Source organism: Moschus berezovskii, chromosome 19 (genome assembly GCF_049115385.1).
Source record: "Moschus berezovskii isolate FMDL1 chromosome 19, NW_MosBer_1.0, whole genome shotgun sequence".
In the NCBI taxonomy this organism is placed as follows: Eukaryota; Metazoa; Chordata; class Mammalia; order Artiodactyla; family Moschidae; genus Moschus; species Moschus berezovskii.
Genome location: NC_142478.1, coordinates 9,627,133 through 9,642,055, shown reverse-complemented (window position 1 = coordinate 9,642,055; position 14,923 = coordinate 9,627,133). Strand labels below are relative to the sequence as shown.

Sequence of the window (14,923 nt, the reverse complement as noted above, 5' to 3'; positions counted from 1 at the left end):
AAATCACAACAAGATGTTACTTAACACAAACAGGACGGCTATAATAAAAAAGACAGATATTAACAAGTGTTGGTAAGCAAATGGAGAAACTAGAAACCTCCTAAACTGATGATGAGATTATAAAATAATGTAGTCATTTTGGAAAAACAATATAGGAGTACCTCAAATGGTTGAACATAAGACTCAGCAGTTCTACTACTTCATTTCCAAGAGAAATAAAAACATATGTCCATATAAAAACTTGCAAATAAAAGCCCATAGAGCATTTCCAAAAATAGAATGCAAATATCCACTAATTAAAGAATAATTAGGTGGGATGGGGAGGGAGATGGGAGGGAGTTTCAAAAGGGAAGGGGCATATGTATACCTACAGCTGATTTATGTTGAGGTTTGACAGAAAACAAAAAAATTCTGAAAAGCAATTATCCTCCAACTAAAAAAGTAAATTTAAACAATAATTAAACAAAACGTGGTATATTCTTATATTAGAATATTAGTCAATAAAAGGAATGAAGCACTGATACATACTACAACATTAATGGATCTTAAAAACAGTAGTGTTAAGTGCAAAAAGCCAGTCACAAAATTTCAGACATCATATAATTCTATTTGCATGAATTGCCCAAAATAGACAAATTCAAAGAAACAAAAAGTAGAACAGTAGTTGCCTAGGCTAGGGAGTCTGGAGTGAAATGTGCAGTAACTGCTCATGAGTGTAGGGTTTCTTTTGAGGGTAATGAAAATGTTCCAAAATTGATTGTAACAATGGCTACGCAAAGTTATGAACACAACCATTCACTGTATGTACACCTTAAATGACAGAAATGCATGATATGGGAACTGTAACTCAATAAAGCTGTTAAAAAAAAGATCATACTAAAAACTTTTCTTTTCCTGTTATAACACTTTACATATGCCTTTAGGTCAACATCATATATACATATTTTTTATAAGATATTTCATAAAACATGAAAAACATCATAGAGCCAAATTTATCTAATAACACTACTGAGACTTCAAAAGGCTGATGTAAAATGAATGTTGCATTAAGTAAAAAAATAATACATACTCTTTGTATACATATGTTCTCTCTCTATCAAACACAAGAGTAGAGGATGGGAAAGCTTTGTGAAAATAATTTACCCGTGAATAACTTCCCTTCAAAAGCTATGTTTAAGGGGGAAAAAAATGAGTCAATGAATATATTTAAAACATCTATTCTCTGAAAGTTCCAAAAGTTGTGTAATTCAACTGGCCGAATTTCAAGATACATATAAGAAAATGTAATGGACATGTAACAATCTCAAAGAAATATAAATAATAAAGTTAAAACATGCATAAAAAAAGGTTTATCTAATAAGAATACTTTTATCTCCTAAGAATTATGCTGGGAGACAAATGATAAACTCAATGCCAAGTGAGCGAACTATTCTGGAAAGCTTCAAATCTAAAATAGTTATTAAGGAAAAATTAGAAAAAATAGCATGAGCAATAAAACCTTTCAAAGAAAACTGTAAAATGTTTGTGAAACACTCAAATATCATAAATGTTCTTTTAAAACACTCTCTTCTTTCTGCAGATATTGCCTGGCTACATAGAGGCCATAAAAGGTAGGATATTATGAGAACAAAAAAAAAAGAATAAAAGATAACTTCAAAACACTTGCTTATAACAGGCAGACCAATGTAATAAAGAGGATGCGAAAAAGCTTCCATGAATAACACATATACATTATATAATGTAATCATGTAATATTTTGAAACATTACAGATATTACTGTCATACATTAATTGTCTTACGTGTAAAGTGACTAACAGTCTATAAGAATGCTGAGACTGACACAATATAGAAACTCACAAGTCAGAAAAACTTGCCTAGAAAGTTTCTCAGTTACTCTCAACTTACACATCGGATGCAAAAGAAACAGAACTAAGGAAATATAACACTAAAGAAAGATAAAGTGAAAGTGCTATACACAAATTTCTATTTCAGAATGCAGAGATAAAAATTCATAAGAAAACATGGCTTATGTTGAAAAGAATTGGGTTCTTATTCCATTGAGACCCCAAGGGGTGAATAAGCAGCTTTCTTAATTTCTTAAAGCCTCTATTTCTTCACCTCTAAAGCAGTCAGGAAAAAGGAACAGGCAATATTGTATTAAGGATTGAGTTAGGTTGTGCAAAGAAGTTTTCACCCAACACAGAACTTGTCAAGAGTGTTTACAGGGCCATACTTTCAGGAGGCAAAGGAAAGAACTTCAAATGATTTCCTCATAAAGATCTACTTACTGCAGCACTCTTTCCTGGAAAGTTGAAAAAGGCATCAGGACCATACTTCTGTGGCATGTGCTTTAACACAGACAGCAACTTTCCAGCGTGTGGAGGCTATGAAAATAATCAACAATTCATTAACCACATTACTCACCATAGAACAAAAATACATACTTTTAATATAGACACACTTGAATATACCCCAAAATAATAATTCCATAAGCTAAAAAAGCATATATAATATTCAAAAAAGGTTATTTTCAACTATCTTAAAGAAACAAACACCACACTCTATGCCACTGTTCTGTGGAAGGTGCTAGATAAATATGAGCCGGCAGCATTTGACACATAGCTCTTCCACACTGCAGCAAAATGACCTTTTAAAATTGCAAACTACATCATCCCACCTCTCATCCCTTTTTAAAACACTTTTTAATCTCACCAGAAAATAATGCTTATCAAGTCCCACTGTGAAAGGCACTTTAAAAACAGTAAAATATTTTAGCCTCATAACCACACTAGGGGTTATTATCACCCCATTTTACAAAGGAGGAATTTGAGGCAGAGGAACATATCCAAGGTCATACAGGTAGTAACTGGGATGAGCACGCAATCTGATTCCAGAGTCGAAGCTTTTCATTACGACACTTTCAACTTTATACAACTCTATCTCTCCAGTAGCTTCTCACTGCCTCTAAAAGAGAGGACCAGAATCCTTAACATGACCCAAAAGATCCTGAACTGCACTCCATCTATAACAGCTTTTTCCCATAAAGAGCCTGAGCACAAACTATTCTCCTTAAAACGATCTCAGGAGGACGATCCCCACTCCTAGCCCCACCCTGCCTTAACTAAAGAAATCTTACCCATCCTTTAAGCTCATCTTAATGGTCACTTCCCAGGGCAGTCATCCTGACCTCTGAAAACAGATCAAATCTCCCTACCACATTTCATTCTACAACATGTTTCTACTATGGAGCATGTATAAAAGTTGTAACATCACATTTGATTGATTAATGACTCTTTGATCCACAAGTCTCTTCTAATTCAACAGCCAACAGCTAAAACAAAAAGGTATATTCATATTTACAAGGAAAAGCAAAGGACAACAAGATAATAATTTAAATCGGTTTGCAAGCAAATAGAATAACGTGTAGTGCATTCCTCTCAAAAGTTAAAAGTTCAACACAGTGTCAAACTACAAATGAAATCACAGTCTTGCCTTCATCTTATTTGGTAGCTGGTCTAAATTATGAGTAAATATCTAGGGGCTTCCCTGGTGGCGCAGTGGTAAAGAATCTGCCTGCCAATGCAGAAGACATGGGTTTGATCCCTGGTCTCGGAAGATTCTACATGCCATGGAGCAACAAGCCCGTGCGCCACAAATATGAGTCCACAGACCACAACTACTGAAGCCCCAACACCCAAGAGCCTGTGCTCCCCAACAAAGGGAGCCACAACAACGAGAAGTCTGCTCGCCACAACCAGAGAAAAGCCCGAGCAGCAACGAAGACCCGCCCAGCACAGCCAAAAAAAAACCTAACTAGAAGAGTTTGGCAATCTTCTATCCAAATGTTAAGTGGCAAGCAGCATTAATAAGTGTGATCAAGAAATTTCCAATTAACCACACTGTTCAATTATAAAAGTGTAGTAAGTTACTATAATCACATTGTTCTAAGTAAATTCTAAAATGAAATTACCAAAAATAATCTACAGTCAAAAATAAAAATGTAATATTGTAACAGTTTCATCTACAGAAATCATTCCTCAAATTTTCCTTTTTTATCAACCAATTAAAAAGAACACAAGAGGAGCACTTTACTCCACGGACGCTGCTAGGGGATTGAATACTAGGAAAGCCTCTCAGAAAACAATTTAGCATTCATATTTCAATAATCTTTAAAAACTGATACACTAGCTCTATACATAAAAATCTATGCTAAAGTAATAATCAAAAAGGCAGATACACACTTAAATACAGGGATTTTTCACAGCATTAATGTGATGCCAAAGATATATAATGACTGAGCAAAGCCCTGCTCTTGTTTTATTAATACTTCATTATTTTTTTCCCTCTATCCCCTATAACTAACATGCTTAATCTGTTTTTATAATATTTATTTATTTGGCTGCATCAGGCATCCTGCAGGATCATTCAACGTAACACAGATTTTCTGTAATAGCTGCAGTGCACAGGACTAGTTGCTCTTCAGAATGTGGGATCCCAACATTGCAAGATAGATTCTAAATCACTGAATCACCAGGGAAATCCGGCTTAATCTTTTTATATGTCGACCTTCAAAAATGTGTATCTGTGCGATTATACTTAAAATTTAAAAGATGTTGGGCTATATATATTAGATAATATATGTCTAAGCCAACATCTTTAAAATTTTAACTATGATCTGCACTTAAATTGTAAGTATAATTCTGAAAGAGATGGGAATACCAGACCACCTGACCTGCCTCTTGAGAAATCTATACGCAGGTTAGGAAGCAACAGTTAGAACTGGACATGGAACAACAGACTTGTTCCAAATAGGAAAAGGAGTACGTCAAGGCTGTATATTGTCACCCTACTTATTTAACTTATATTCAGAGTACATCATGAGAAACGCTGAGTTGGATGAAGCACAAGCTGGAATCAAGATGGCTGGAAGAAATGCCAATAACCTCAGATATACAGATAACACCACCCTTATGGCAGAAAGTAAAGAAGATCTAAAGAGCCTTTTGATGAAAGTGAAAGAGGAGAGTGAAAAAGTTGGCTTAAAGCTCAACATTCAGAAAACTAAGATCATGGCATCCAGTCCCATCACTTCATGCCAAGTAGATGGGGAAACAGTGGCTGATTTTATTTTGGGGGGCTCCAAAATCACTGCAGATGGTGATTGCAGCCATGAAATTAAAACGCTCTTGCTCCTTGGAAGAAAAGTTATGACCAACATAGATAGCATATTAAAAAGCAGAGATATCAGTTTGTCAACAAAGGTCCGTCTAGTCAAGGCTATGGTTTTTCCAGTGGTCATGTATGGATATGAGAGTTGAACTGTGAAGAAAGCTGATCGCCGAAGAATTGATGCTTTTGAACTGTGGTGCTGGAGAAGACTCTTGAGAGTCCCTTGGACCACAAGGAGACCCAACCAGTCCATCCTAAAGGAGATCATTCCTGAGTTGGAAGGACTGATGTTGAAGTTGAAACTCCAATACTTTGACCACCTGATGCAAACAGCTGACTCACTGGAAAAGACCCTGATGCTGGGAAAGATTGAGGGCAGGAGGAGAAGGGGACGACAGAGGATGAGACGGTTGGATGGCATCATCGACTCAATGGACATGAGGCTGGGTAAACTCCAGGAGTTGGTGATGGACAGGGAGGCCTGGAGCGCTGCGGTTCATGGGGTTGCAAAGAGTCGGACACAACTGAGCAACGGAAATAAACTGAACTGAAATTACACTTTAATTTTAAATATAATCAATATATAGTCAAAACTGTACATTGTCACCTTGCTTATTTAACTTCTATACAGATTACATCATGCAAAATGCCAGACTGGATGAAGCATAAGCTGGAATCAAGATTGCAGGGAGAAATATCAATAACCTCGAATACACAGATGACAACAACATTCTGGCAGAAAGCCAAGAGGAACTAAAGAGCCTCTTGATGAAAGTGAAAGAGGAGAATGTAAAAGCTGGCTTAAAACTCAACATTCAATAAATGAAGATCATGGCATCCGGTCCCATCACTTCATGGCAGATAGACGGGGAAACAGTGACAGACTTTATTTTCTTGGGCACCAAAATCACTGCAGGTGGTGACTGCAGCCATTAAATTACTTGCTCCTTGGAAGAAAAGTTATGACCAACGTAGACAGCATATTAAAGAGCAGAGACATTACTTTGCCAACAAAGGTCCGTCTAGTCAAAGTTATGGTTTTTCCAGTAATCATGTATGGATGGCAGAGTTGGCCCATAAAGAAGCCTGAGTGCCAAAAAAATTGATGCTTTTGGACTGTGGTGTTGGAGAAGACTCTTGGGAGTCCCTTGGACTGCAAGGAGATCCCAACCAGTCAATCCTGAAGGAAATCAGTCCTGAATATTCACTGGAAGGACTGATGTTGAAGCTGAAACTCCAATACTTTGACTATCCGATGCAAAGAACTGACTCATTGGAAAAGCATTGATGCTGGGAAATATTGAAGGCGGGAGGAGAAGGAAACAGCAGAGGGTGAGATGGTTGGATCGCATCACAGATTCAATGGACGCGGGTTTGGGTGGACTCCGGGAGTTGGTGATGGACAGGGAGGCCTGGCATACTGCAGTCCACGGGGTTGCAAAGAGTCAGACACGACTGAGCGACTGAACTGAACTGACCAATACCATCCCTTGCAAAGGACCATGAAAATGCACCTAGAGAGAGTGGATCCAGTAAACCACATGGCTTCGGTTCACTGAGTGGATTGTTCAAGTTTAAGGGCCACACTTAAAAATACTCAGATTGCTAGAGAAGCTAGTGCTGCTACCCAACGTTTTTATTTCTCTGTCCTTAGCCTTTTCCTCTAGTGAATGTTGAATGTATATCTGAAATATCAATCATTCAAAGAAGGACCGAATCACCAACCTTCTTGGAACACTGAGTTCTCTCAGTCCACAACGGTGTCACGTGACAGCAAAATCAGCCCTGTAAGTCTAAACGCTATTCTAATGATATCGTCTGCTCAATTTGACATTCAGCCCTGCGCAGCAATATCTACTGCTTAAAAGCCACTAATGTGGTTGGGGAGGGGAATATTTTCAAATATCAAAGAATATCTAAGGTTACCCATTGTCCTTTATCGCCTTGAAGTTTACTGAAGAACAGCTTTAGTTCTCGAACCGTCAAATTGTAGCTAGCCAGCACTCCCAACATGTCAACTAAAAGATCTGCAAACAAAGAAAGCAACAAATAAGATAAGTAAGCTGCTTCTATTTCTTGAAGAATTAAAATATACAGTGCTTGCTTAAGAGTTTAGACAATACAGTTCCAGGTACATGTCACATGCTCAGTATCTCTTAAATATTACTGAAGAAGAAAACTACAGTACTTAATAATCAAACTTACTCACAACCACTGTATTATACAAAGCCATACCTGCAATCATATTGTCAACTTTTTCAATTTTTCCAAGCACTTTTTCAACAAGGCCTACTTCAGTGCAGATTTGAAGATTTCGTATACTTTTCTTCAGAATGGCTGTAAACATGCTCCAGACTTCTGCTTGGCAAGTAATATCACATTTTTCCAGTAGGTCCACCATGCAGATGATACTCTCACCTTCTTGAATAATGAAATTCATTTCTAAATCAAACTGCCCTCCTACCAACTTCCAGGGGTGACACGGAGGGTGGAAAGAAAAAAATACATTAAAAGCATTAGCATTTCTTCAATGTAACTAGAATACATTACAAAGCTTTAGTTTGGCACTAACTACCCATATACATTCTTCTCTACCCCTTACAACAATAAAAAGATCTTTTTTATAAATTTATTTATTTTAACTGGAGGCTAATTACTTTACAGTATTGTAGTGGTTTTTGCCATACACTGACATGAATCTTTAAAAAGATCTTTAAAACACATACACACACAGCTCTAAAAAATAAAGCTTCAGAAATCTTCATGTTAAGATAGCACAGTCAATCAAGACTCAGAATACAAAAATAGAAATACTTTCAACAAATACAGGATGTCTTAGGTAAATCCCTACCTACTGACACTGATAAAGATCTCAGTTGTATCCCACTCTTTGTGACCCCATGGACTATAACCAGCCAGTCTCCTCTGTCCATGCAATTCTGCAGACAAGAATACTGGAGTGGGTTGTCATTTCCTCCTCCAGGGGATATTCCCGACCCACGGATTGAACCTGAGTCTTCTTCACTGCAGGAAGATTCTTTACCATCTGCTGCTGCTGCTGCTGCGTCACTTCAGTCGTGTCCGACTCTGTGTGACCCCATAGACAGAAGCCCACCAGGCTCCCCCGTCCCTGGGATTCTCCAGGCAAGAACACTGGAGTGGGTTGCCATTTCCTTCACCAATGTGTGAAAGTGAAGTCGCTCAGTCGTGTCCGACCCTTAGCGACCCCACAGACTGCAGCCCATCAGGCTCCTCCATCCATGGGATTCTCTAGGCAAGAGTACTGGAGTGGCTTGCCATTGCCTTCTCCATCTTTACCATCTGAGCCACCAGCAAAGCCTCAATGAAAATCTAACTTAGCTCTATGCTGCTAAGTCGCTTCAGTCGTGTCCGACTCTGTGTGACCCCATAGACGGCAGCCCACCAGGCTCCCCCGTCCCTGGGATTCTCCAGGCAAGAGTACTGGAGTGGCTTGCCGTTGCCTTCTCCAACTTAGCTCTATAACTGCTTCTAATTCAATGTTTCATCGATGAATTAGATAATCTGTAAGCTACGCAGTATTCTTCCCTGGAGAATTCCATGGACAGTGGAACTTGGCAGGCTACAGTCCATGGGTCTCAAAGAGTTGGACACGACTGAGCAATTAACACTGTAAGCTACTCACAGCAACCTAAAGATCCTTTGCTACCTGTACAAGGTATGAGCTCACAGCAAAAAATAAAAAGCTGAAAAAGGCTCAAAGTGGACACAAAACTTGTAGTTTTTACTTGTCAAATTCCTGGTTTATCATATATACCTATCGATTTTGATCCCTCCTATCAATAATGAGGATAACTTAAACATAAACTTCACACACACTCAAAGTCAGTAATCAAAAAAATGTTATTTCATTAAGATTGCTATCAGAAAATCCATCCAGAGAAAACTGTACTGAGACCTATTCCTACCTTGCCATGTCACCCTCAGCATTCTCCTACAGAGGGAAAGGTTTTTTTAATTTTAACAAACCCCAACTGTTTAAACGAAATAAAATACTTTTAGAATTACCTTTGCAGACTTTTTTTTTGGCCATGGCCATGCAGCTCATGGAATCTTAGTTCCTCAACCAGGGATTAAACCCACGCCCTCAGCAGTGAAAACAGAGTCCTTAGACTGCCAAGGAATTCCCAGGCCTATCTTTTTTTACTAGATTTTTTAAAGATCTCTATATTTTAAAGAATAGTTACATATATGATTTACCTACACTCCAGTCCTTCTGAACACTTCTTTATTATGCAGTTTTCATTATGTTTTACTAAACTCAAAAAGCAGGAAAGAATTATAAGAAAGTGAACTGTACAAAACAAAATCTCATACAAAGAATAATAGACGTGACCAAATAGAGTTTACTTCCAAAAAGCAAAAAAGATTCAGAATGAGGGAATCAATTAAAACTCCCTACAGCCAGGAATGAATACACATCCCATGTTCTGTCGAAGATAAACACTAGCATGAAAGAGAAAAAAATGGAAAAATTAAAATCAGGAGGCAGTATCCGCATGCAAGGAGATAAGAATGCTTGGCAAGCACAGTGCTGAAGGCTTGTGGTTCTTCTAGGAAAGCTACGGCAGAGATTTTAGAGTACAGATCTTTGCATCATCAGCAGCAACAGGTGACACAGGAGATGACAACTGTGTTTGTGCTAAGAACCCCTTGGTGTCACTGGGCCAATCCTCCTAGCAACATGGTCCCAGCTATAAAGTACACATGCTTGGTTCCCCAAGGTGACCCAAAAATTCTGTAAGCTACATGAGAACACCTAATAGGGACTTTTTTGGTTTTATGATTATTCGTGATTTTTTTTCACTTGATGTGTCCTTAATTTTATTCTGAAATAATTTCAGACTTTCAAAAAACAGTATACAGTTCCCGTATACCCTAATGTGAATATATTGTATCACCACAGTACAGTCATTAAAACCAGGGACAATACTACAGATCTTACTCAAAGAGCAAGACTTGTCACACTAATATCCTTTTTCTGATCCAGCATCAGCATCTCCTTAGTCTTCAAACTACGACAAGTTACACAGGCATTCTTTGACTTCCATGATTTTGACACTTTTGAAGTGGATTTGCCAGCTATTTTAAAGACTGTCTTATAATGTGAATGATTTTTCATGTTTGAATTCAAGTTGTGTATTTTTGGTAAAAAATACTCTATAGAGATGGCATGTGTCCTTCTCAGTGTATTACTATTTCATATGATACCTGACTGGTATATTATTCAGATGGTATGTGATGTCTGTATGTCCCACTACTGGTGAAGTTAGATTTGATCTCGTGCTCAAGGAGGAATCTGTCAGATTTTTTCTGTTTTAAAGGTATTATCTTTCATTTTCATATTATTAAGCTTTCTTATAAAGAATACTTCGAGACTACACATAGTTTCTCATCATACTTTTAAGCATCCATTAATGGATCTTACCTGGAACTGTAAATACTGTGGCATAGATAAATTCTCATCTTCTATTTCCATCAAAATTTCTATGTTCATTAATTTTAAAGACTTCCTTTAATAATAAAATATACCTAAAATGTCAGCATTACGCCCAAAAAGGAAAATCGGAATGGTTTTCATGAAAGTCACAAATGCACTACCACCACCATCACGTGACACACTTCTGGATACAAAAGTCACACTCAGTGCAAAGGCAGCAACATGTATAAATATCAGAACGGGGGTGTAAATTCCAATTATTTTCAGATGATAACAAGGAAAACTAAAAACTGCTATAACTGAGATATGTATTTGGCAATGGAACTACTGATTAAAGTTAACAAAATGAATCCATCTCAGAAAGAATTATGCTAAACAGAAGCCAGACACCAATGGTTACCTTAACAACTAGAAATTTATTTCACAGGTCCATTTAAGTAATAACGTTAGATATAAGAACTTCATTTAGCATGCAATAGAAAATAGAAGAAACAATACCCCTCATAAAGACATTATAAAGTTAGTAAAGTTGTGTTTATACAATGGAATATGTAAATTGAAAATAATGAGGCAGCTCTGACAGAAAAAAAAAATCTCCAAAATACATTGTGTAACTGAGATAATCAAAATGGAGAAAAGTGTGAATAGTAGGCTACAATTTGAGTATGAGACATATACATATAAACATATACCTGAGAACGGCACACAAGAAAGGAAGTGGGGGTCGCCTCTGCAAAGGCAACTGCGCATGCGGAGAATGACGGGGAGGGGAGCCACCGGAGTGCACACACACACTGTAGGGCACCCTGCACACTGACCTAAGCAGGTCAAAGACCAGCTGCAATAGCCTAAGTGACCGTGCCATCACCTTAATCTTACTTATATCAGTCTTTCATTTTGATCTGTGTGTATCACCATCAACATGCACCCTTCCGAGAAGCTACAGAATTAATTTTTGAAAAGTAATTTCAAAAAAAAAATCCAAATATTTCACCCGCTTTTAAACTGAGTTTATACTGTAAGAGCAGTATCCAGACAGGTGTTTTAAGTATTTCTCCATTGCTTTAAATATTGTAAAACATGTCTTTCAAGGAGAAAATTGATGGCAGAAATTGGTACATACATTGGTGGCATGTTTGATATACTATATGTATGCATGTCTATTATACCTAAAAAGCACGCACAGGGTCTACAGTATGTCATGTTAACCCTTTTAATAGTTATCTGAAGCTGATCAACCTTCAAAACACAAATTTGTCCCCAAAGGCAGGGATCATAATCCAGGTCCAGGCACTGGCTAGTTATTATCTGAGCTGTAGTAATGGCTGTGCACTACAGAATGTAATCTTCCCAAATGTCACAGTAAGTTATGAATATCTGAGCAGCCTAATGCACTTTACTAGCCATGAAATGTGAAAATGTAATCTTATTACCTTTTTTATGGTTGTATTTTTTTGAATAATGTAGCCTGGAAACTGATGTATAGTCTTTTTCTGCATTTTAGCATGATTTGGTCTCCATTGCTATATAGAACATTTTTCAAAACTCTCCATTTCAACATATTTTAGTCTTTGCCTGAACTTCATAAACAATTTTTATAGCCACCTTCACGGTGGTGTAACATTCTTTGTATAGGTTATAGTTTAAAGCACAAGATTATAGAAATTATAAAGTATATTAGTCAAAGAATCTAAATAAACCTTCACAAGTTTTATATTAAAACTTTATTTGGGCACAAAGATTATTTTCTTCATAATGATTTTATTAACAAAAGGTTTTATGCTTTTTAGTGATTAAGCCTAAGTCACCTGTATTTTCAAACAGCCAAGAAACAAATATAGACCAAAACTAATTATTTTTCTCTTCAAAACTGGAAAGACTATCATACAAGAAAATTCTAATACTTAAAAGTAAAGACATGTTTTCCCAGGAAACTTGCTAAATTTTTTCGCAAAGATGTAGCAGGTATAGCAGAAACGGGACAGAGCCCATTCACAGTTTACGGCCCTAACTAGGTACTTCCTATCTCCTGTCTAAGCCATTCAACCTCTGGTACTAAGCCACCGCAGCCCTAGCAAACTCTCACACCTCTGTATTTCCTAAGGTTCATCTGTGATGCTTCCTACTAAATATTTCAGTAAGGGCAGATAGAAACTCTTTAAAAAGCCAGACCATGCCCTAGAAACTCCTCAGCTTATCTGCTCTCAGCACTTTCATTTAACAGAGACAGACTGCACTTTTCCTTACAGAGATAGTTCTGTGATTGGTACTCAAGCTGTCAAAATAAAACATGTACTGTTAAGGGCCTTTCTTGGAGGTCCAGTGATTAAGACTCAGGGCTTCCACTGCAGGAGGTACAGGTTCAATCCCTAGTCAGGGAACTAAGATCCCACATGCCACACAGCATGTGAAAGTGAAGTCACTCAGTCGTGTCCGACTCTGCGATCCCATGGACTGTAGTCTACCAGGCTCCTCTGTCCATGGGATTTTCCAGGCAAGAGTACTGGAGGGGGTTGCCATTTCCTTCTCCAGGGTATCTTCCTGACCCAGGGATCAAACCCAGGTCTCCTGCATTGCAGGCAGACGCTTTAACCTCTGAGACAGCATCAGTTCAGTTCAGTTCAGTCGCTCAGTCGTGTCCAACTCTTTGCAACCCCATGAATCAGAGCACGCCAAGCCTCCCTGTCCATCACCAACTCCCGGAGTTCACTCAAACTCACGTCCATCGAGTCGGTGATGCCATCCAGCCATCTCATTCTCTGTCGTCCTCGTCTCCTCCCGCCCCCAATCCCTCCCAGCATCAGAGTCTTTTCCAGTGAGTCAACTCGTCACATGAGGTGGCCAAAGTATTGGAGTTTCAGCTTTAGCTTCCAATGAACACCCAGGACTGATTTCCTTTAGAATGGACTGGTTGGATCTCCTTGCAGTCCAAGGGACTCTCAAGAGTCTTCTCCAGCACCACAGTTCAAAAGCATCAATTCTTCGGCAATCAGCTTTCTTCACAGTCCAACTCTCACATCCATACATGACCACGGGAAAAACCACAGCCTTGACTAGACGGATCTTGGTTGGCAAAGTAATGTCTCTGCTTTTTAATATCATGGCCCCCCCCAAAAAAAACTGCTGAAAGATAAAAACACAGATGACAACTATTTTTTAAAAAAGGGTAGGGGAAGGAATGGCTCACACCAAAATTAGGCTATAGAAAATTTTTCTGGTAGGGATAAAAAGATTCCAAGATGTTAATACTGTTCTATCACAAATCTGCTGTGAGGTATATGTATTTGTATTTTATGTATATTTATATATTTTACACATGTATCTTTGGTTTGTTTGATACACTTCACAATAAAAAAAATTTTTTATGTGGTTCCATGATGAAGGTACTCCTAGAGCGGCTAGCATAAAGACACATAAATTTAACCTGCAAGGGCACAGGCTACACAACATTCTCAGAAAAAGCTGCATTCTCTCCAATGAACTCACAAACCAAAATCAAAAAACACAACAGAAAACAACATAGCATAAAGATGAGTCAGCAGACATGCTATTAAAAACATGAAGTGCTCAAGAACTTCAAACTACAAAATTATCAAAAGTATGTGATTATAAATAATTACAAAATTATGTAGTTGAGACTTTCCAAGAAAGAAAATAAGAAAAAAAGACACAAGATTATGAAGGAAAAGAGGGAAGATATCCCAGCAGATTTGAAAAATAACAACCATAAACAGAATTTCTGAAATGTAAGCAGTCACTGAAATTAAAAACAGGTTAAAAAATAGAAAGAGTTAGGTCAACTATCAAGGAACCAAAACAGCTGAGCAAAGTCCCAGAAGGCAGGAGAGTGAGAAAGAAGGAAATAGAAGATACAGAAGAGAGGCTGAGAGACATTGAGGGTGCATGAGAAGGACAATTACATGCTCAACAGCAAGTCCAGAAGCAAACACTGACGAGAAGGAAAGGTGGCATAATCAGCTGTAACAACTGAGAGCACTCTCAGTCATCAATAAAGAGAATCCTCAGGATCAGAACACAAAAAGTCCCAATTCGGACACAAAACTTAACACCACAGGTACCACAGTAACATGATAAAGCCTATTTTAATAATGCCAGATCTACTTTCAGATAAAAAATTTCCTATAGAGTAATCTTTCTCTCTCTTGGAATATTAACTTCTCTAAGTACAGACAGCAAGGTGTTTCTCTCACTACTACTGATGTAAGTAGAGACTATTATGAACTCGATGCTATCTATGTTAAAAAAGAAAAAAAG

General features: G+C 37.8%; 1 protein-coding gene across 3 annotated transcripts in view; it reads right to left on the bottom strand.

Moving 5' to 3' along the window:
* The window catches only part of LRBA (LPS responsive beige-like anchor protein), a 777,374-nt gene that overhangs the window by 676,869 nt on the left and 85,582 nt on the right, over window positions 1-14,923 (bottom strand). For all 3 annotated transcript variants that reach the window (XM_055405330.2, XM_055405331.2, XM_088827977.1), the window contains exons 3-5: window positions 7,405-7,636; window positions 7,096-7,196; window positions 2,289-2,384 (exon numbers count right to left, since the gene is read on the bottom strand). In XM_055405330.2, the coding sequence (XP_055261305.2) occupies window positions 2,289-2,384; window positions 7,096-7,196; window positions 7,405-7,636 (429 nt within the window). The remainder of the gene's footprint in view (window positions 1-2,288; window positions 2,385-7,095; window positions 7,197-7,404; window positions 7,637-14,923) is intronic.